This window comes from Pundamilia nyererei, unplaced genomic scaffold (assembly GCF_000239375.1).
Source record: "Pundamilia nyererei isolate P.nyererei 1_Seehausen unplaced genomic scaffold, PunNye1.0 scaffold00020, whole genome shotgun sequence".
Taxonomy (NCBI): Eukaryota; Metazoa; Chordata; class Actinopteri; order Cichliformes; family Cichlidae; genus Pundamilia; species Pundamilia nyererei.
In genome coordinates this window covers 1,506,610-1,528,577 of record NW_005187421.1, presented here as the reverse complement: position 1 = coordinate 1,528,577, position 21,968 = coordinate 1,506,610, and the positions used below count along the sequence as shown (strand labels likewise).

General features: G+C 39.4%; 1 protein-coding gene across 2 annotated transcripts; it reads right to left on the bottom strand.

Annotated features, from left to right (window-relative positions):
* Positions 1-7,249: 7,249 nt before the first annotated feature.
* Positions 7,250-17,220, bottom strand: pitx2 (paired-like homeodomain 2). 2 transcript variants are annotated; one of them, XM_005726476.1, is made up of 4 exons: positions 16,802-17,220; positions 14,353-14,422; positions 9,756-9,955; positions 7,250-8,910 (listed from the first exon to the last, which is right to left on the bottom strand). In XM_005726476.1, the coding sequence occupies exons 2-4, from the start codon at positions 14,396-14,398 to the stop codon at positions 8,353-8,355; spliced, it is 804 nt and encodes a 267-aa protein (XP_005726533.1). In that variant the 5' UTR covers positions 14,399-14,422; positions 16,802-17,220; the 3' UTR covers positions 7,250-8,352. The 2 variants fall into 2 exon arrangements, with proteins under 2 accessions (XP_005726533.1, XP_005726532.1); XM_005726475.1 differs by lacking the exons at positions 14,353-14,422; positions 16,802-17,220 and adding an exon at positions 10,415-10,897.
* Positions 17,221-21,968: the final 4,748 nt, after the last annotated feature.

The following is a 21,968-nucleotide window of genomic DNA, read 5'->3' as shown; positions in this document are numbered from 1 at the left end:
TATTTAACCATTTCACATGCATTTAACGTGTTTTACTGCACAGACAGAAGCGAACGACAAGATTAATTTTAGTAGTGCATGACAAGATTAATTGTGTCCCCCTGGCTGAGGTGCAGTATTAGTTACTGTAACTACTTACTTTAGTTTATAGGGTTTTTTAAATTTTACTTATTTATTATTTTACTTATGTTATTGAAAAAAAAGTAAATGGGTCATGAAAAGTTTATGGAAAGACAAATGGTTTCTTTTCAAATGTATTTATTCAGGTCCTTTAGCCACCAAAGGTGAGTGCCATCTGGTACCATTACACTTAGGAGAAGCGAAACATCTGTACAGCTGGTATCTCCAGAACTGGACAACTCATAACCAAAACAATCTCTGTGCACTGCACTACAAGACAGAGGAGAAACAGGGTGAACTGTCCCTTTAACTTGAGTTATTTCTTCTAGAAAATTAGTTTAAAAATAAAATGTCATTCCTGATATACACAATAATATTGATTAACATTTTAATATATATAGCAAAGTAATGTTTACCCCATTTCTGCACTATATCAAAAATCTTTAAAAATAACACACTACATAGATACATATACATATATTGCAATAAAACAATAAATAGAACCCCCCCCATAAAAGATGCATCCTAAATGTGCAATGAAAACAAAAAATCAGCAGTATCACATAGAGAAATCAAGAAATCAATCAACATTTATGTCATTATCTTAAAAATATTTTTTGTTTTTTATGATTTACATCTTTCTGCAAAGTTATTGCATTTAGAAACCCGCATATGCTGGACTGTTGACCACTGCTGTGTAGAGATGGGAAAAATCAATGTCAGACATAAATACATATTGAAAAAAGCATGTTCACACCAGGGAAAATTGGAGCTTGAAACATCTGGTTTTAATAAAAGAGGAAGCCAAATAAATGTTTTTACAAGGAGTAAACATTTTACACAGCCAACACTACAGAGACTTACAGAGACTTGCATGTGTGAGTGAGCTTCATGTTTTGCAGCTCATGTGCTCGCCATTATGAGGGATGGCCCGCTGTACGACGGTAACACACAGCAACAGGCGCTGGAAGGAGTGGAGAAAATCATATTTATCTGGGCAGTGAAATACACAATTAATAAAAGTTATTAATCGACTGTTTCTGGGTGATGAAAACAAATTCGGTCATTTATTTGTCTGTGGGTGTGGTTCAAATTTTGTCCTTACCCTGTAAAGACAGCTCACTACTAAAGCCATCAGCCTGGAAACAAGTATGTTGATATATTGTATCACACTGTCATTGTGTGCAGAGAAAAAAAAAAGCCACCAAGTGTAGAATACAGAAGATTTATACTGCTTTCAAAGAGAAGTAATGCATGAGTCACTGTAATGAAGGTTTCTAGAGTTAAGATCAAATGTGCGATGTTATAATCGATCTTATTGTTTGGCTAAAGGTTTGTAGTTATTAGTAACTGTGTCTCCAGCATGCAACAAAGCAGAAGGATGATAGAAGTCATAAATATTTGGTTGCCCAAAAAGAAAAAAAGAAGCTCAATTTGTAGTTTAATTATTGCTTCTGACGTTTCAGTTTGTTTAAAAGAAAGCAAGCCCCAAATAACAGGTGGAAAAATAGGATGGTTAATGGTTAAGATGTCAATTTGGTCACTGTTTGTTTTTGTTCTTCAGTGCTTTGAAAATGTTATAACACCAAAAAGAAGACAGTCCCCGTTTTCATTTTGGTGACTCATGTTAGTATCTAAAAATATATGTGCATTCAGTTCTTTTTATTTGGATGTGTGCTGCTATAATGCCATAGGATATTATGGAAAATAAATCTGAATTTGAATTTATAAGGTTTTATTCTGTTTTAAACACAAAATCTGTAGGTGTGCTTGGTTTTCTTCAATTTGTTTATTTATAGCCACCAGTAACAAACAAAAGTCTCATAGCTGAAGAAAGTGCTGTGGGTTAAAATGAGCATCAGGTAAATGCAAATGAGACTGAGCTACGGCTGTGGCAGAAAGTTATCCACGGTATCACGGCATTAATGTTTAACATTTTTCTAAAAATTCTTCTTTGGTTAAACATCATCACTCAAGCAAGTATTCATGAAAAGCACTGGGACATACCTCTAAGAGGGTGAATATTTTTTGTGTTTATGTTAAGAGATGGAGCTCACAATAGTTAATTGAAGTCATGTGGGTATCCATATTTCTTCCTTATTCTTCCAAACAGCACCATATGAAAGCCCAGAGGTTTTATTTAGGAAACACGCTAACCACCAGCTTTGGACTTAACAAGGCATTAGATGAATAAAAGATGATATAAAGCATCTCCCTGAGTGAGTCTCTCAATAATATTGTGCGTTTTATGCCCAAAGATGCCATGTTTGTACAGCTGGAAAGTCAAATCAGCCTGTGGAGTGTGACATTAAAACTGCAGGAATTCTGGCTTTTATTTCCACCAGAGCGCTCTTGTATTGTTGTGCATATAAATTTCCATATAATTCTGTATATTGTTCTTTATGTCCTAACTGGAATATTTAACCTTACCCAGGTGGAGTGGTTGGGATTTTTCCACCCACAAGTCTTAATGCATGCATTTGATATCTTGTGGAAAAGTTTTCATCAGACGCATTTGAATACCAGAATGAACTGTTATTAACCAGTCTTTTGATTTCTATACAATAAAGATTTGGGACATAAAACACAAAGTACTGGATAAGAGAGAATAAGAGTAGAAAACCTCTCCTCATAATTTCCACACTATTTCTTAAGTCACGCTGCATGTGAGGATTGTACTGTACAAAATGAAAGAAAGACTAAAACAAACAAATGTTCTCAGGTGTAATTTTCTATCTGAAGTTGGAGCCTGGGAAACTGTTCTGCCAGGTTGCTCTTCAGACAGAGACTCTGGGTGGCTGACAGCAGCAAACTGAGGTAAACGTCAATTAAGACGTTACAGTAGATGACAGGCCTAAAGAAAACAGCGCTGAGATATGCCATCTGGGGCAGACTGTGTAAACTGAAGGTGTCTGAACATGACGCTTCAGATCAGGCTAAAATGTTAGCAGCTTTAGACTTGTCAGGTTAACATGAAAAGGCATGAGGAAGACTTCAGGTAGCTGGTGTGCCTGGAGGATGTGTATTTATAAATTAGTCTCTTTTTCTCGCACATCTGATAGATGTTTCTCTTTTGTCACTATTATTATTTTTATTGAAAGGAGAATTTTGCAAATAATATGATAGAATTCTAGAAGTATTTCATGAGCCCAGTATTTACGGCCCTGCTGTTGTTTCACGCAGCTTCACAGTGTATCTGTAGTTAACCTTATTACGATTACATTTGCATGCAGAAGCGTTTAAGCAGGCATGCTTCTTGTCTGCTGTGGACATGCACAAACACATCACAGAACTCCAGCAGCAACATTACTAAATGGATAAAAAGTTAAAAGTTTCAGATACTCTTGCCAGTCACTCTTCTGACTTTCACGTTATTCATAAAACTCAGCTCTTCATATGATAAAACCTGCAGACAAACTACCCATGTCTTCATTCTTAAAGATTTTTTTAAAACCAAAATCGGGCACTCACTCTGTCAGATAAATTCACAAGTCTCTGATGATGGATCACATTTTCCTACACTACTCTGAGTTTTATGGGAGCCATTGCTGCTGATCTTTTTCCAGCATGTTTAATGTGTAGAAATTGATTTGGACAGAAAACATCTCAGATGTGTGTTTTGTTTTCATCCTTCTTTAACACAACTTCAGAGAGCAGGAAGTGTGTGCGTCAGGAAATTTGCCCTGGTTATCTGCTTTCACACGCTCTGGCCAGCCGCCTGCCCTCAAACTGCACCAAGCTCCCACCGTGAGAGGCTGATGCACAACTTATCTACGCACTTGTACACATACGTGTAGATTCACACAGAAGATGCTTATATATTCCAAACAGACATGCAGATTACGCTGTGAGTATTCAGCTCTGTGTGCACCTACTCCTAAGAATTCTGGCTTAAATAAAATATATGCACTGTTACATAAAGCCTTTGGCAGCATGCATGTGTTTTTTTTTTCAATTTGCAATATGTAAACATGCATGGATGTTGCAGTGAATGTAAAGCAAAAATCTACAATTGATTTTGGATAAGCTTGCTAAAAAAACCAAACAGACAAACAAAAGAAACACAACTCCACTTTGAAGTTGTCATGAGTTTTTTTTTTTTTTTTTTGCAGTCGAGCTGAGCAGCAATGCTTCTTGTTATGGGGAACTTCTTCTCAAGCCTTAGGTGAGGGTGAGAATGTGTGAGGTCACTCCATGTGACCTTTAGCTGAAGCCGCTTGGCCGTCATTGGTCGAGAGCCAAAACCCTCCTCCCCCCAGATACACAGCAGCCCCTCTCTCCTGCAAAGTGCTGAAGCTAGTTGTGTGTTGGCACCATCTATTATCTGCGTGGCCTTTATGCTACAAGTCTTCTGGAGCAGTTTTCTTGTAGCCTCCTGCTCCAGAAGAATACAGAATGACTTTTGTATATGTCGATGTGTTGCAGCAACATCACATGTGCACGTGTGAGGACAAGTTTGAATCTATGCATGGATACAAAAAAAGGTGTGCATGTGTAATTTTGCATTTTTTTCCTGAGACATAAACATGTGCAGATTGCGAAAGGCCAGTTTTCTCCCTGAGGAAAACTCTGCACTGCCTAACTTATGGGCAAATTTGGCTTTAGCAACAAGAATATTGCTGTCCATTTAAACCACTGCCGTGATTTACTTTGGAAGTCTTGCACCATTGCAACCCTAAAAATGAAATATTGGACAGCATTTTCTATGTTTATCTTAACCCATATCCCCCATCTGACATATTTCCTGCTTCATCTTAACATATATTAAAATGTGCAACTAAAAAAAAAGGTTCATTGGTAAGGAGAGCAGAACGAGCTAAATGTTCCGTTTTAATAATTATATACATTTAAAAAAATATGGATGGAATCTCAGATTATTTTTACTGCAAATAGCAGAAATTAGTGTCTTGATATGAACATTAATCCAGACACATTTTCAGTTGAAATATTATGCGATAAACGCCCCGTAGTTCCAAAAATATTATAAAAGTTGAAAAGCAAGCCTCGTTAGGGTGTAATTAAAAAAAAAACATGCTGCACATTTCGACATAGCATGCAGCATTAGGCTGTTACCAAACCGTGTCATGTCTCCTGCAAACCCGTCGCTGCATGAATATTGAGAGCCTGTTAATTATTTAGATTGGCGCTGTAACGATACATGTTTGGATATTTGCACTTCTTCGCTTTTTATTTGAATTCCCAGCGGAGACGAGGTGAAAGCTGTCGACTAGCAGTGTCTCATCACGTTGGATTTTTTTTAATCAGATGGCGGAACAAATCTCGCATCAAGATGTACCGGTGTGTTTTAGGAGTCCTAAAAACGAGGCAAGAGAAGCAAGAACTTGCTATTTTTTATTTTTATTTATTTATTTTTACAGAGAAAAGGAATTGCTTACTAGATTAAATATGAACTACACGTTAATAAAGGTCATATATGTATGTTTCTGTGTTTCCCTGGTGTCATTAAGCGTAGTTATGTCCAGAACATTGTTTTCCGCTTTACACAGCCTTATTTTGATGCATAAATGATGCACTCCCTGAATTTAGAATCTTTATTTCACTTAAATATGAGCAGATTCAGTCACGATGCAAACAAAGGGCTTTTTAATGTAATTTTGCAGAAAATGTATAAAATAACACGTCAGAAAAAGCGCAGACACAGCAGCTTAAAGTCACATATGTTGCATTCATTAAACTTTAATAAGCTCTTACCTTGCAGAGGCTCACAGAAGAGAAGAGGGAAGCACTCCTGAGCGCCGTGTCAGCCAAATGAACAATTTCCCACTCAAGCCTCTTCTCTTCAGGTCACCCTCTGTTCACATGTTGATTGTGTGGTTGTGTATTGAGGCTGCAGACTTGTGTATTCGCCTAGGCTTATCCCCTGTCAGCTGATTATTGCTCCGCGTTACCAACTCCATCAAAAGGTGACACTTGCAGCTTTTGAGAGGAAAATTTAATTGCGGAGGGTGTGGAGTTCAAGCCGCTGGACGGCCACTTCAACTCAAAATGTAAAAATAGAAGAACACTTATCTCGTGTTTGTTATTTGGCGCTTTTGCAAAAACACCCCAAATTTGGACCGTGATTGATTTTTCCTCATAATAGTTAACACCCTCTCATAAAAGATGACTTGAGTCATCATCCAACTTGACATTACGCTTTTTCAACCTACATTTCTTTTGTTCTTTTAACACACTGTTGAAATTTTATTGTGAAACAGTGTCATATCGGCCCATTTATATAATGATTTTTTAAATACTGCTATCAATTTTTATGGGCGACACTAGGAATAAATACAGGCTGCCCGGGCTCGGATAATTTATTTGGCTTGTTGTGTGTGGAAGTGTCGCGGTGTTTCCTCCCCGGTGTCTCCGCTCTGGTTGCAGCCATGAAGTTGCACACATCCCCCGCCTCCTCCAGGCAGCACCGGCCCACATACCTCTGTATCTCTGTGTGCTCTTGTTTGCTTAAGCTTGCGAATCACGGTTTGTTTTGCTTCGTCGCGTTTGCACAACGGAAAGCATACCTCAAAAAAGCGCAATGTTACAAAAGCAAATACTAGAAAGGCAAATATATACACGTATAAATCAGGTGGGATGCACAATTAGAAAGGATTAGTTATGGGGGCAGAAAAAAAGATGTGAGGCTGGATTTAGAATATGTAACTCTAAACATGATTTTGTTAAACATTGCTGATTGATAAGTTACTAGGTGATAAATTCAAACATATCATAAAATCCATATTAAAGGATGATGTGAATCAGATCGCGGGCTGTACTTCAAGTTTTCTAATAAGCCACTTCAGAAAACTACCGTCTCTTCTGAGATCAAAGACGGGGAGCAAAAAACAACCTCTAATGTTATCATTGTTATCATTGTTGTGTGGTCCAATGCCTTTTTGTGGATTCCCGTGTTATTTCAAGCACCAGTGACCAGCCGAAGCTCTTGGCTGGGCAGGCAGACATGTATTCAGCAGTTAATCTGACGGAGCATCTCGGAGTTATGTGTATTGGAGCGGCCCATTGTTTTCCTCTATAGATTAGCCGCACAAGTACCTCACATAATCGAAAGGCTATAGACAGACTGTCATTGCTTTACACTCCACTATCAGACAACTAGCACAAAGATTCAATAAAAGTCCCCCAGCATGATGTTTTTGAACAATATATTTACTTCCATTAAATAAAACACAATCGTTTTTGAATGCTGGAAAAAAAACATAGTTCCGTACCAAATAGTATACACAGAGCAAAAAACCAAATAATTTGTCGCAGGAACATTTTGATTTGAACTTTTTTTTTTAAATCCAGAATTGCTATTCTAAATCGATATTCACACAGACATTAATAATAAATTTATAATATGTTAGAAACACACAACTGGTGCGTTTTAGTATGTACATTCCCTTTTGTTTGCAAGCAAAACATGATTCCTTTTTAGAGATTTTTTTCCACATGCGTTGATAAATTGAACCTGGAGAGGACGTGGGGTTATAGCGCATTCGCCTCGACAAACAGGAGATGATAATTCAAATATATATACAACCTTTTCAGTCAATAGGTACCGTCCAAAAATCCACCAGAAAACCCTTATGAGGAGTTATGAAAAATAAAACAGGCCTTTTTTTCTTTTCTTTTTTTTCTCCGTTTATTTCTTTTTTTCTTTTCCGCTGAGGCGCAGTGTGAAGCAGGCCTGAACTCATCAAAAGGGGAACAAACCTAAGAAGTCCCATTTCAGTTTGACTCCGACCTGTAGTTGAGCTTGTTTCAGTGGTTCAGTCTTCTAGTGCCCTTTTTGAAAAATGAAAAAGTACTTGTAGTAGTCTCTTGTTCCTGTGGCCGGCTGTTTGTGATTACCCTCACACTGCAAAAAATGACCACCATCGCAAGCTATCTGGGATTGTAATCACCCTCAAATCACATTTGCCCCTTCAAAAGAAAGAAAATGAATGTGATGCGATGGGATAATCCCACATGTTTCCTATAAGATTTTAGATTTTTACCGGAGCAAGTGGCAGTGTATTAAGGAAAAGGGTCGGAATACTGCAAGTAACATTCCAACTGGCAAAGATCGCCAAAAAATTAAAAAGCAAAATCTTGATACACGCAAAAAAGTCTATAACAATCGCACCACCAGAGATGCCCACTGTCTTTAGAGAAAAATGTAACTGTAAGCGTCCCTACTAGCCTCTTATATCTTGCTAAGATGATTATTTTTTGCAGTGCAGGTAGGTATTAGACTGGCCTGTCCACGGCATATTGGCAAGCACTCAGATTAGTGGCCGGATTCTGCACACTGGCGTATCCAAAACTCGAGTGCTGCTTGGCTTTCAGTCTCAGGCTGGCCAGGCTGGAGTTACAAGTGTCCCTGTACACATAAGGAGGGGTCGGAGGGGCGTAGGGACACGCCGGCGTGGGCACCCCCGAGTTGAGAGACGGGTTACTGAGGTTATTCAAGTTATTGAGGCTGTTGAGACTGGAGCCCGGTACGCCGGTGACCGCCGATGGCACCATGCTGGAAGTCATAGAGGATATGGAGTTGGGCGGTGAGAACATGGTTTGCGAGGATAAGGGGTTGACATTCATGGAGTTGAAGAAGGGGAAGCTTTTTGTGGATAAAGAGGCAGATGTGAGGCCCTTGGCAGCCCAGTTGTTGTATGTGTAGCTAGGGTACATGTCATCGTAGGGCTGCATGAGTCCATTGAACTGCGGCCCGAAGCCGTTTTTGCAAAGCTCTGCTTGCTGGTTTCTTTCCCTCTTCCTCCACTTGGCTCGCCGATTCTTGAACCACACCTAGAGCAAATGAAATGCAGAGGTTTAGACATAGTATATTGTTAGGCAACAGTATCGTTATCAGTATGATATATTTATATGGCTCCGTGATAATATGTGAGCTTTACAAGTTAATAAAATTAATTTAATTTGTAATTGTTCAAATAAAATGACTCCCGTCTCCTACTTTTTTAACACTTCATTAAAACTGTAAAAACTCCGTGTTTATCTGAGCAGAATACACACTGCGGTCTCTCTGCATTATCTTAATGCGCAGAGGATGTGTATTCCTCTGCATGCTTCCATAAACACGCTGACCTTAATCACACAAGCACAGGGCGACAATCGCAAAATACAAGCTTTGCACCTCTTTCACACGAACAGCAGAACACGACTGGTATCTGTCACCGACTAATGTCGAGCCCCTCAACTGCTAACAACATTGTAAGTGTTTAATTACACTTCATTTGGAAACGGGGATGAGTCATTTTTGGGCTCTTTTAAATAAAATTATGCGCCAGATTAAAATATGCCGAGAACTGTGACTTGTGCTAAAACGGATAATTTTTTCATTGTGTACAAGGGGTTCAAATTCCATTTGGCTTAATATAAACATATAGCCTAACGCTCTAATTAAATTGAGTTTTGACCAGAAGTATATTTAAACAAGACTCCGGTTATTTGTTTTTCATTTTAAAATTATGTTGTACATTATTTAAATCAAATTCCAATCGTGCGTAAAATTTTCAGTGCGTGCGTAATTATGTTAAAGTATCGGATATTTATGGGACAACCGGAAAATTGGCGCAAATTACTTGAATTTATACACACTAGTTGCTTTTGTTTACACCCAAGGGAATACTCACCCTGACTCGGGCCTCCGTAAGGTTGGTCCACACGGCTATCTCCTCCCTTGTGCTCATGTCCGGATAGCGATTCCGCTGGAAAGTGGCCTCCAACTCCTGCAGCTGCTGGCTGGTGAAGTGAGTCCTCTGCCGCCGCTGTCGCTTCTTTTTGGAAGGGTCATCTGAAGAGTCTTCATTTTTATTTTGTATCTTCTCCTTTTCTGTGAAGAGGGAATGAAGTACTTAAATCATCACCCAGATTATGGCCTGCACAATGCGAGGATAAAAAAAACCGATCCGAGGCTCCCGTGGGAACAGCATCACTTAAAGGATTTATAAAAATAAATCTTTTGTTTACTTCATGTTTTGGGTTCTGAATTTCCGTTGACTTCTAGGGGTTTAGTTAACCTTTTTTATTTAACGCAATTACTGAGAATATCAGAAAAAGTCGGGCCAATTTTAATTGGCAACACAAGCTGTTTTCATTTACATAACTGAAACTTTTTCACTCAGCGCCGCACACAGACAGATGATCTTTTAGTAAATGACAGCTGTAATCGCCTATTTGCATGCATGTAAAGCTCCCTTTACTTTGACTGATGAGAGCCATCTATTGTTTGAAATCAAGATGACATCTGCGGCGTCTTGCAGAGAACATCTGCACTCCGGGCGGTTCTTACCGACAGACTCCGGACTTGATGTGTCCGACACAGTGTGCACTTCTAACCGGTGTTTAGAGTCCACAGACCGCTGCAGTGGCTGCAAACTAGAGGCCATCGCCAGAGCCGTGTGGTGTGTGGAGGCAAGTTTATTCCCTGTTAGGTGATGATGGTCTATGTTTAATGGATCCCTCATAGAGTTCATCGGTAAAAGATCGCACAACCTTTAGTACTGGAAGGGTAGGCGGAAAGTCCGACTGCGGAATGTGCTCAGCTCTCCAAAAAACGCACAACCTCGCGGATCCTCTTGCGGTTGAGATAAAGCCTTCTTTGTGTTTAAATTGGAAAACGCTTTAAAATAGGCCATTGAGTTTTGCCATAGCATCGGTGAAAAACAGCGGCTACCTCGCCTGACTATCAGAGTGACAAGGACAGGTAGGTGATATTAGATCCAGAGGCATACACACACCACACCACTCACTGTTCATTTCAGCTGTTGCCTGAGCACTGTCTATCCAACTGCGCCTCTCTCCAGACCTCCACGTCACCATGTTGCGCCCGCCCATATTTTCTCTGACAGGCACATCCATGTGAATATGACGGTGTGCCCAACCAACCAGAGCTTGCAGAAACAAGATATGTCTGCCAGTGTGTTTATGCCGGCGCTGGCGCTTATTTCTCTCTTCCAAATAAAAGCATGTAAAGAGAGATGGGACGCACGGTGTACCCGCGGCGCTCCAAAACGCCGTTGCGCAGCAGCCCGAGACCAAATAAAAATGAAAATAACACAGTTTGGTCTCATTTTATGAGATGGGTCCAGTGGCCCAGTAAAACGATGTAGTTCTATTGATACCCAAGTTGAGCTTCAGGCTGGTAGGCTCTGTCAGTGCAGTTTACTCTGGGACTCCGTGTGAATAAAGCCAGCCACTGCGCGGATTGTTTTGAAACCACAAAAAGAAAAAAGAAAAAAAGCGCAGTGAATATCAAATACAAGCACCTCCTGGACCACAAAGAACCCGTGAAAGAACAAACAACAAATGTAACTAAGGACTGTGCCAGCTTGACCCCAAATTGTCTGTGAGCACTTGTCAACTGATGCTAATTGCCAGGCGCGCGCATTACCTTAAAAAAGAGCACATGCGCACAGTGTGCTTTCATATGGACACGAAAATGCTTAATTTTAAGTAGCATGTTTTAACTCAGTGCTAGTGCTCAAATTACATAAAGGTAACCGGCAACATACTGAATGTCTGCATTTTGCGCCTTCAGTTTTATTGCGCATTTACATCACGGTCCAAAAACGTGACCAAGCTGACTTTAACTGGTTTGCTATTCCCTGAATCCCGTATCCATCCCACATCCATCCTGGAAAAGCATTTTCAGTCATACTAGTTTTCAAATGAGGCGACTCTCTTGACCTTCCCAGACTTGAGGTTCACATATTCATTAAATCAACTGACTGGAGCTTTGTACCACGCAGTCTCAGTTTGTTGACGACAGATTACTTTATCTGGGTGCTTAACTGGATCTCTCCTCACTTTGTGTTTGGAGTCCATAGCCGTTGTCAGCGAACCCCCCTGAAGTGTTCTTTTTGGCAGAAAACCTAATAAGACTCTTAATTTGACTAATTATTTCTAATGGAGCACTTTTAAAGAGTTTGAGCTGATATGCGAGACATTTTTTTAAGATCTAATTCCTAAAAGATTGTGCCGCATTAAGGCAAAGCAAACATGTCTAATCAAACAAATGCGACTTTGATTTTCATAGGCGGGTGGAGAAACGTCAGCTGGGTAACAAACAGGTGGCTGAAGTGATGGAGCGACCATAAAGAGATAGGCAACATCCGCGCCAGTTAGTGCGATCAGGAGTGCAAGTGAAAACATACATCTAAATATAGAGACACTCTAGTCACATTTCATCATAATCATCATCAAGATCATCATCATCAAAATCACACTTCCACCCTCCACGTGGCCAGACTAAAGCCCATTCAGCCAGCACATTTGGGACTTGGCGCTGTTAAGAAGTTATTGGGCTAATCCCGTGAAAGCCCCTCATATATAAATACCAGCAGACCGTAGACTGCATGCAACACACACTCGCATACACTCAGACACACACTCACACGAACAGCCTCTAATGTAGAGCAATAAAACCTTGATCATAATTCAATTACAATCCATTAACATTAAATTGTAATGATGGTTGTATTTATCATTGCAATAACAAAACTTTACAAAGGGTAAAAACCAGTAAGCCAAATTTCATGTAGATCAACAACAACAATACTAATATTAATATTAATAATTATAATAATAGGTATTACCTTTATAATGATGATACCTTTATATTGTTAAAAAATAGCAAATAAAATATTATTTAGTGCCTTATTTTCCGTTAAATAACGGACGGTCTGTTGCTCCTTTTTTCTTCCAGGCGCATTGTAATACTAAACTTGAAGTGGATTATCGGTTTCCTCTTCATTTCTACCTTCTGAATGCTTTATCTCTCTTCTGCGGATTACTGCGTGCAATAGGCCTCCACCATAGAGGGCCATTAATTAGCAATTCAGTCAATATAAGGGGAGACGACAAGGCTTTTTACATAGGATTAAGCAGACATCAGATTCCTCCATTAGGATATTCCTCCTCACGAATTGGCTTTCATTATACATGTAGTTTTCCCCGGAGTCAATCCAACAAGCACTGCATATATTATAGCAAAACAGTCGACGCTGGTGTGTCTATATTTGCCGGCATCTCTCTCGATCACCCATTTTGATTTTACTTATCTTATTACTCTTAATCAGTGGTGGTTCACGACGAGCAGCTAAGAAGCTACAATACGCGACCGTCACACATACCCAGCAATGTCGACTAAATGAAACACAATACGACTTATTGGTTATTCGTCAAAGACACTAACAAGACCTGATGTAATTTCCGTGTCACATGAGAGAATAATTAATAATCCCATCCTTTTGTCGTTCAGGATTGCAGCTTTAATTTAGTCTGATATCGGTTTTAAGGGATTTTGGAGACTACCATTTATATGAAAGGCTCTCAGCATATTACAGGAGAACTGACGATTAAAAACATCTGTGCCTTCCTGTGTTAAATGTCATTAAAAGTAAAACTAACAATACGGTGTAATTTGTCATACATTAGCATATTTTTAAATTAACTAATTAACTTTGCTATGCGAAGCGGCCATCCTTTTCAAATCCCGGATGATCAGAGTTGTCTGTGCTCTCCTTTTTCTGCTCTGGTGCCGTGCTGATCCGCATTCGACCACCAGGTGTCCCTCTAACATAGCGAACCAACTCGGCTGTCTCACAACTTCTCCATATTGAGGAGTAAAAGGGCCGAAATACAGGCATATAAAAAAGGCTACACCAATATAATGAAATAAAAGAAAACATCAAAATACCTCATATGCGCACAAAGCAACTTTTAAAACACGAATAAACAGATATGGGCGAAGCCGTGAAGATAAAATGTAGGAAATCAATGATATTTCTCTGAAAAATTAATCTGGTCTTCTGATCAGAAACGGCACAAACGAAGAAGTTGGGCTCGCTGGTAAACCTGTTGCCTAACATGTAAATATCTGTTTGTTAATATTGACATGCAAGTATCAATATAATCTGTGGTACTTCCAAAAAAGTGCATTAATAATTGTATATTATTGTGTTTTACGTTTTAAGATTTTGGGGACATTTAAGATATCTAAACGTTGACAAATATAAAAAATATTCACCTTTTTCATATTGTTACTAGGTTTGTAAAGCATTTTCTTAAGATTTGGAAAGTAACACACTCTTTTTCGTTATGTTACTAAATGCTTTTCTTTTAATTTAGGTGAAGTGAAAAATTGTATCAACCTGTGTAAACGAATACACATTTTTGCAAAAGCTTTTTATTTCTATTAGAATGAGAACATTTGAAATTGTTACTCACCTATTTGTGCGCAGGTGGTGACCAGTTTACGGCAATGGGAGTCCATTCTGATAATTCAAAGAAACAGCTTCTGTAAAAAGAAACAAAAAAGCCACAATTGGCCACAATTTGAGACTGCGAAAAAGTCCTCTGAGTCGTTTATTATCATCAAACTCTAACTGTGCAGTCAATAATTCGGGAGCCTGCGTGAGGACTTTGATGTGGTCAAGGGGCAATCCTTTGATTGTAACAAGAAAGAAAAAGAAAAAGAATTCCTTTTGAAAACTCTTATTTTTGAGTGAATGGCAAATGATGATAATGGGACAAACATAAAAGCAAAAATATATAAGAGCATGGTGGGATTTCAGCGGCGGTGCATGATGATGACACTATTGCAAAATGTGGATCTTGATGAGATTTTTTAATTTTTATTTTATAAGGTTTTTTTTAGCTTGAATGTGCCATTTTTGAAAGAATTTTGAGTTTAACTTCCGGTGTGCACGAAACAAGGAATATATCGCAATAATCAAGTGAATAATCTCTTAGTTTTGAAGGTATCTTTTTACTTAATTCTGATAAATTACAGTTCAAAACTCATCGTGATTTTACGTTATGTGTTTTTTTCTTATTTTTGCACGGTGTGGAAAACCCTTCATGTGTTTTGCTCGAGCCGGATTCTGTGTTTTGGTGCTGCCTGGTGCAGTTGGGAGTGGAGTGATTCCGTAGTAAAATCATGGGATTAGAGTCTGATTGAGATGTCTGTCGGTGGGATATTACAAAATTCATTATCGCAGCCCTCATACTACCTCGATATGAAGTTACACAGATGGGATTTTATTAGTCCAGGCTCACAATGTTTGCTTATGATAATTCAAGTCGGGGGAAATTTGCATCCAGTCATGCTGTTAACCATTTTCCTCAGTTCTTCTCTTCACCTGCTCTACATCATCTGCGAGTTTTTTTTCTTTCTCTTTTTTTCACCCTTTAATTCAAAAGATGCAGATATTGGAGGTTAAGTTTTACATGCTGTGTACCTGCACAACCGTTCTTCGCATCCCTCCTCTATATCCCCGCTGCAAAATGAAATAGTGGGGGTCACGCTGTAAGGTGTAAGGTTATTGCGTGCGGCTCGGTGTTACCTAATCAGTGAAATTTAATGAGAGGTTCGTCCAATATTTCAGTCTGTCGTGCTGCTCCACAGTCTCTGAAGTTACACACATTTTTTTTAATTTATTGTTATTAATTTTGTTTTATTGTGTGAAAATTTAACTGCAATTTCAGCTTTGAATTAACGACTTGAGCATTTTTTTTTCTTTTGTTGTCTGTATTTTGTTCAGGACGCTTCAAATTTCGAAGAGTGCCTTTTCCTTTAAAGTTAGAGAGGAAAAGCATTTTTGTTTTAAATCGGAAGTTGCCAATTTAAGACGAACATCACCTTAGGATGATCTTTAAATTGCCTCATTCATTAAGTCAAATTTGAAAAGATATATGTGGGCAACTATAATAATAATAATAATAATAATAATAATAATAATAATAATAATAATAATAATAATGCAAAATATTTCTAACGGCAATTGAACCTGACAACACGTATTTATTTAGATTTTGCAGCAGTTACCCCATAGGAGCGGTTTTAAAATAGTATGAGTATTATGATTACTTATATTAATCTCGTTCATCCATTCATTCTCACTTCATGGACTCTCTCTTCTTTCACCATCAACAGTTGATATGAATCAGTGACTCACATGGCATCAGGCCCAGTGCAGACAGCAAACTGGCATTGCCTCTCACTGGCTTTACTTCTGAAATTAACACAGTAGGCTAGAGCATGAGACTGCAGCCTTTACCGGGAGATGAATCGACTAACCTCCACCATATGGTCCTGTATTAATTAAAGGCGTGAGACCGTGAACGTCGCCTCTTTTACCCCCGTTACTTCTTTCTCTCAGTTTCGAAAACAGACTCGGAGGAGGGTGAATGACATCTAAACTCTTTTTGGACACTTTCTGTTAAAATTGTTATTTGCAGCTTGATTATTTCTTAGTTTCCACACTGTTTGTCAGCTTTTTTACTCACAGTTTATCCATTATCTTTGAAAATGCATTTTCAGCTCTGGTCTGAAGCTAAAAATCAAAATAAAACGTATAATTCTGAAATCAGCTTTAATGGCTTATGTGATATATTTTATTACAACCCTCGCCGGCTGAACATTGATTTATCTCGCTCTTCTTTTTTTATTTCCCCACACTCCATCACTTCTAACGATACATCATTATCATCCACTGACCTGTAAGGCAAACTCTGCCCTCACATCACTTCATGCTCCTTTATATTGCAACCATGGCTTTTAAATTTACATCGGAAAGGCACAGAGCGTACAAAGCGCGAGGTGGAACAAATTCCTTCACTCGCATTAACTCACATCTCACTTTTTTAAGCGCCTCCACTCTTCTACTGTACTTACCAGTTGTAGACACCGGTGGGGAGGTTGCTTTTCCCGGCCGTCGGCGTTTTATTCTACAGAGATGAGATAAATTCCACCGTCCAAACGCACTGAGACACCAGTAGTTCTGTCTACAGCGACAAACCGAGCAATTTCAAGATCCAGTAGCACTGAAGTTTACGTTTCTGTCCGGGGAAAACCAGAGCGTAGCATGTGCTCTCCCACTATGTATCCAAAAAGAGACGCACTACTACCTTTAGGATTGTTTCATTTATGCGCATAAATAACCATCTATTTACAGTGAGGAGAAACTGCGAAGGAGGCGCTTTCATTCGAGTCTCCTCTTGGTTTGTCCTCTTCTGTCTTCCTCAACTTTTTCCCCCTTGAAAGACGCTCCAAGAGTGGCGCAATTTTTCCTGCTTTTGAGCTTAGAGAGGGACCCCGTGTGCGTATGTGTGTGTGTGTGTGTGTGTGTTTACGCGCGCGCTTTTAAAGGGGTGTGTTTGTGTACGCTCATGTGCCTGTGTAGTCTAGCAGAGGGCAACTCGGAGCGTCTCAGCTTTCAACAATAATCAAACACACACACAAAAATTCAGTGTCATCTTTAAAAAGAGCGTGTTAAAAAAATAAAACACGGAGATTCCTGATAGGCCATCCCGACAGGCATGCAAAACACAGAGCAGTTCAATTTGCTTAAACCCAACCTATTTACAACCAGCCACTTAACCGCTTATTATATAAACTCTGCCCGTGCAAAAATAAACAACGAGCATGGCTGCAGATTCCTTATTTAACCAGCTCACTGGCCTTTATTTTAAATAAAATGCTTTTTAAGGCATTTAGTGATTTTTAAAATTTCTTTTTATAATCCAATCAGCAAAATGAGTCCATTTTACACAAGCTGGTTGTTGTGTCATTGTGGATTTATAATTTAACTAATTTACACAACGCAATATTTTGAATATTTGGAACTGCAAAGTATTTAAATTGATGCATTAGGCTCCTTCGGGGCCAGATAGCGCTATCGTGTTGCGGATTTATGTGCAGATGAAGTGAACAGCTGGCTCGGATGCAAATGTTCTTTATAGATCCGTTTCGTTAGATACAGGCTGATTTTCCATTCGCATCTTAAGTGAGGCGAGCCGACCGGACGTAGGCCTGCATTCCCCGCGCCTAATCCTTGTTTTACATTTTTAGTCATACTCCCATTAAACAAGTAATTAATGCACCCATCCACATGGGAATTTCTAGGCAAATGGGGACACTGAAGCAAGTGCGCATCATCTACACGCCACCCTCGATCAAAATTTGTTGAGTAAAGGATGGCTTGATTTCTGGGATCCAAGCACATTTCTGATAAATACCTTATATAGATAGATGTAATGGAAAAATAATAAGAGCCACCATAATGTAATTTTTATAGCTTATTTGGTCTTCTTATGTAAGAGTAAAGACATCAAATTAAGCTGGGCTTTAGTCAAGAGAAATCCCTCTTAGTCTTCCACAAAGGCCCGAGAAAACCATATTTTATTAATTTTCCTCTCGCCAAACACACATGCACACTGAGCACAATGGGTCAAATGCGAACCAATATGGGGAAAAAATAAATAAAATAAGCATATTTGCCAAAACAGCTCGCTCTTTCAAATTTTGACCTCTGTGCTTTAATATTAGTTGTTGTATTATGGGACAGTCATGCACAAACACTCCAACACACATGCACCATTGCATAAAATGTGAGTAAAAGGACCCAGAAGCCAGAAGAGAAAACATCAGCCCTGCATGTGCACATCTTCAAATCACGCCCCGCCTGCACGGAGAGATAAAGAGGGTGAGTAGCGTCTGGAGAGGCATGATGGTTCGGTTATATTCTCATCTTACCTTCTTATACAAAGAGAAAAAAAATCAGTCAAGAGCCTCCTCTTTCTCACGCAGAAAGGTGCAGAGGAATGCCTGAAGTTCAGAGAAGGCTGGCGGGTATGAAATCTTTCGCCTCGGGGGCAAACCGACGGCTTCTTTTCATTTCAAGCGCTTATCGATTCGCCGTTGTCATCTTTGGCGACGCAGAAGGACACTTGAAAGAATTTCTGATGGGGCTGTGATGTGAGAAACAGGGTGACCTGCTCCGCTGATGCTCTCTCCTGATTCTTAACGAGCACATCAGCGCGCCAGTGTCAGTGTAGTTGGACATTTCAACTTTTCCTCCTCCTGCATACTGGAGAGGATTTTAAAACACTCTTTCCGGCTTTTATGTATATCAGCACGCATCTCAGCCTCCACTTTAAAGACGAGAGTTGATAGACTTCCCGGCCTGTCAGCCACAACAACCACACACAGTCTGAAACCAGAGCCGTACTAGTTTGACTCAGTTTAAGTTTTATTTTGAAGGAGTTATGTTTTTCTTCTTTTACTCAAACTTTCACAAGGACTTAGTGCAGCCCCAGAGTGTTTGCTATTGCTGACTTCACTGTGTGCGTGACACCAGACAGGAAACGCAATATATTTCACATTTGAACCAATATTTAGATGTCTAAGGCCTGACAGCAACAACACCATTTAAAGTCGCTATATGCAGATTTTGTAAATATGCGCAAGCCTTATAACCAAATATGCCACAGCCCCACATTTCTGCACAAATAAAATCTTTTTCACATTCGCGTGAACCCTCTGCTTTACCAAACTGCACTGTGACACAATAGTTGTGCTGTGAAATTAGGTACACCTTAATTTCCACAGGATGCAAACACTAATTATCTTGGTACAAAAGATACCTTTTTCCACAAACGAGCCTTTTGTATCCTGTCCATTGCACGAGGAATAAACAAAATTAGTGTCAAATGATAAAAAACATGTCTCTGACTTCTGCTGCTTTTATACCGTTGTTAAAAAGCTAAAATAATCCTCTTTCCCATAACATTCAGTGATGTATATGACTGTCATCATGGCATTGGGAAGCTTGAGTAATGCAAATGTGAGGTGGTTTCATTATGCAAGGGTTTCTTTGCCTGAGAAACCAGGCTCATTTTCGCTCTATTTTTTCAAATTTTGCCTCAAACCACATGTGATTGTCGCCTTGAGTTCTGTCTGGCCAACACTCTGTGGCCACATAATAAAATTTTAAGTCAAATTGGTGTTTCCAAAGCCACAAATCTTTAAACAAATCAGTTTATGTGCTGCTAATATGCTAGAAATAAAGTACTGGCCAGGAACTTTGTTTTATTGAAGGTTGTGACTTCTATACAATTGCAGGGGAGATAAATATGAAGAAAAACGCACGAGTCAAAGATGAAAATAGAAGAAAGAGAGGAGAAAGAAACAAAATGAAAGGCAAAACATTAGATGAGGCATTCTCCACTGAGACAGAAATATCCTGTATGTATTTCCATTTGTCAAGTATCACTCCAAGAACGTTATTAGTGAAAAAGCTGCCTGTAAATTAACCAAATTAAAAGGGTGGCTTTTTGATAGCTCTTGAGCTTGTTGAGCGGCTTTATGCCTGATCCTTACTATTCCAGCGCTGTCACAGTACCAAAGGGAGATGAGCTACACCAACGCTAAGCACTCCAACTCAGCAACATGGCTTGTGGTTTAGGACGTAATATGCAAGGCCAGTAAATGACTTACATGTTAGGCTACCCTCACTTCTCCCGACATGCCCAACTAACAGGGTGTATATTTAAAAAGTACTCAGCTCTTCGTCTTTGTCTTCTTCTGTAATTATCCTATCCTCGGCTTCCAAAGAAAATGCTTAGCTGATGTCATTGTGGTTTTGGCCCCCCGACTGCTCTAATATTAATCCCATGCATGAAGCAGCTTAAAATGAGTAAGGACTACTTTGAATTAAACTCTCGGTCGATGTTTTTATGTGAACATATTAACTCCTGTCATTGTGGGTCAGTCAGACAAGGCTGTCTCTATTCCTCTTGACTTTGGACATGACATGGCTGTGGTCAAGCATGATTAAAAATGTCCCTGAGACCGGGACAGCATTCATTACGCTGACAGTCACAGACAGACAGCAGAGCAGCACTTTATGGCACACGGCTGATCTCGGGGATAGTAATAGCCGGTGTATGCATAAACACATGTGGCCTCAGCCTTAATCACAGGTGCGAGTGGGCCAATAAATTGCTCAAGCAGGTCTCTGATCAATTACATGAAAAATCAATGGGAAGCTGCCACTAACCTGCCTAAGGGGAAATCGGCCAAGAATGAAATTGGTGTGATAAAATGACTATGATGCCTCGCACCCCGTCGATAACATGTAAAACAGTTCAGCTACATGCTAACTCGCCTGTCAAAAGACTTGAGGTGGAACTAAAGGTCACAACTGGAATCAGATTAGTCTTAATTGGTCTACTGTGATACGAGGAATGGATGCAAAAAAACTGCACTGAGCAGAGGATAGAGAAAATGTGTAGAACATGCCCTTAAGATCTATATGAAAGACAAGCTGTACAGGTTCATAAAACAGAACTGTGCAAGTCAAAATAACGGCACAATCATGGTGCTTAACAAAAGGTCAGAGGATCATTAAAACGGTTTCAATTCATCCTCAGGAAAATATAGATATCTGCATCGTATTTCACGACACTATTTTCAACAGTTAAGACATTTTACTCCAATCCACCAAAGCTAAATTCACTCCAAATTCCCAGGTACTGATGATGCCACTAGCTCTCTGTCAGGCTTCAGTTTAGCTGATTGGAGATACTGAACTGGAGACCGTTCTTGAGGTGCTGCTATTTTTTTTAAACATCTTAATTTGCTTGTACCACTTTTTGTGAGTGAAATTTTAGTCTGTATCAGTTTTTTCTTTAGCACTGATTAATAGGCATCTCAGCTGTCTGTCTGTCCTTTTCACCTGACACCTTAGTACCTTACTCCACCTTGGTGTTCAAATATGGTCCTTTCTGGCACAAAAACAAACAACAGCCAAACTGGGCCAAACTAGAGCTCAATGCAGCGATGTCCATCTTAGCTCAAGACCAGCTGGTGCTGTTGTTGTGAGAAAGCTTTTGATGATGCTAATACATAACCATGTCATCTCAGCAGCCTGATTATCCTGTAATCGCATGACTAACTTGCTATGTTGCTCAGTGTCCCAAATTTTAACTAAAGGTTTGTTTAAGATCCCCAAATCTCCTCTTTGGAAAGTTCTGCTGTTCATCGCTGTTGAGAACTGAGA

Coding starts and splice junctions, on each gene's coding strand:
- pitx2 (XM_005726475.1), bottom strand. CDS start 10,598: ATGAACTCTATGAGGGATCCATTAAACATAGACCATCATCACCTAACA. Junction 9,956..10,414: donor ATCAAGTCCGGAGTCTGTCG/GTAAGAACCGCC, acceptor CCCTCTTCACAG/AAAAGGAGAAGATACAAAAT. Junction 8,911..9,755: donor TTACGGAGGCCCGAGTCAGG/GTGAGTATTCCC, acceptor CATTTGCTCTAG/GTGTGGTTCAAGAATCGGCG.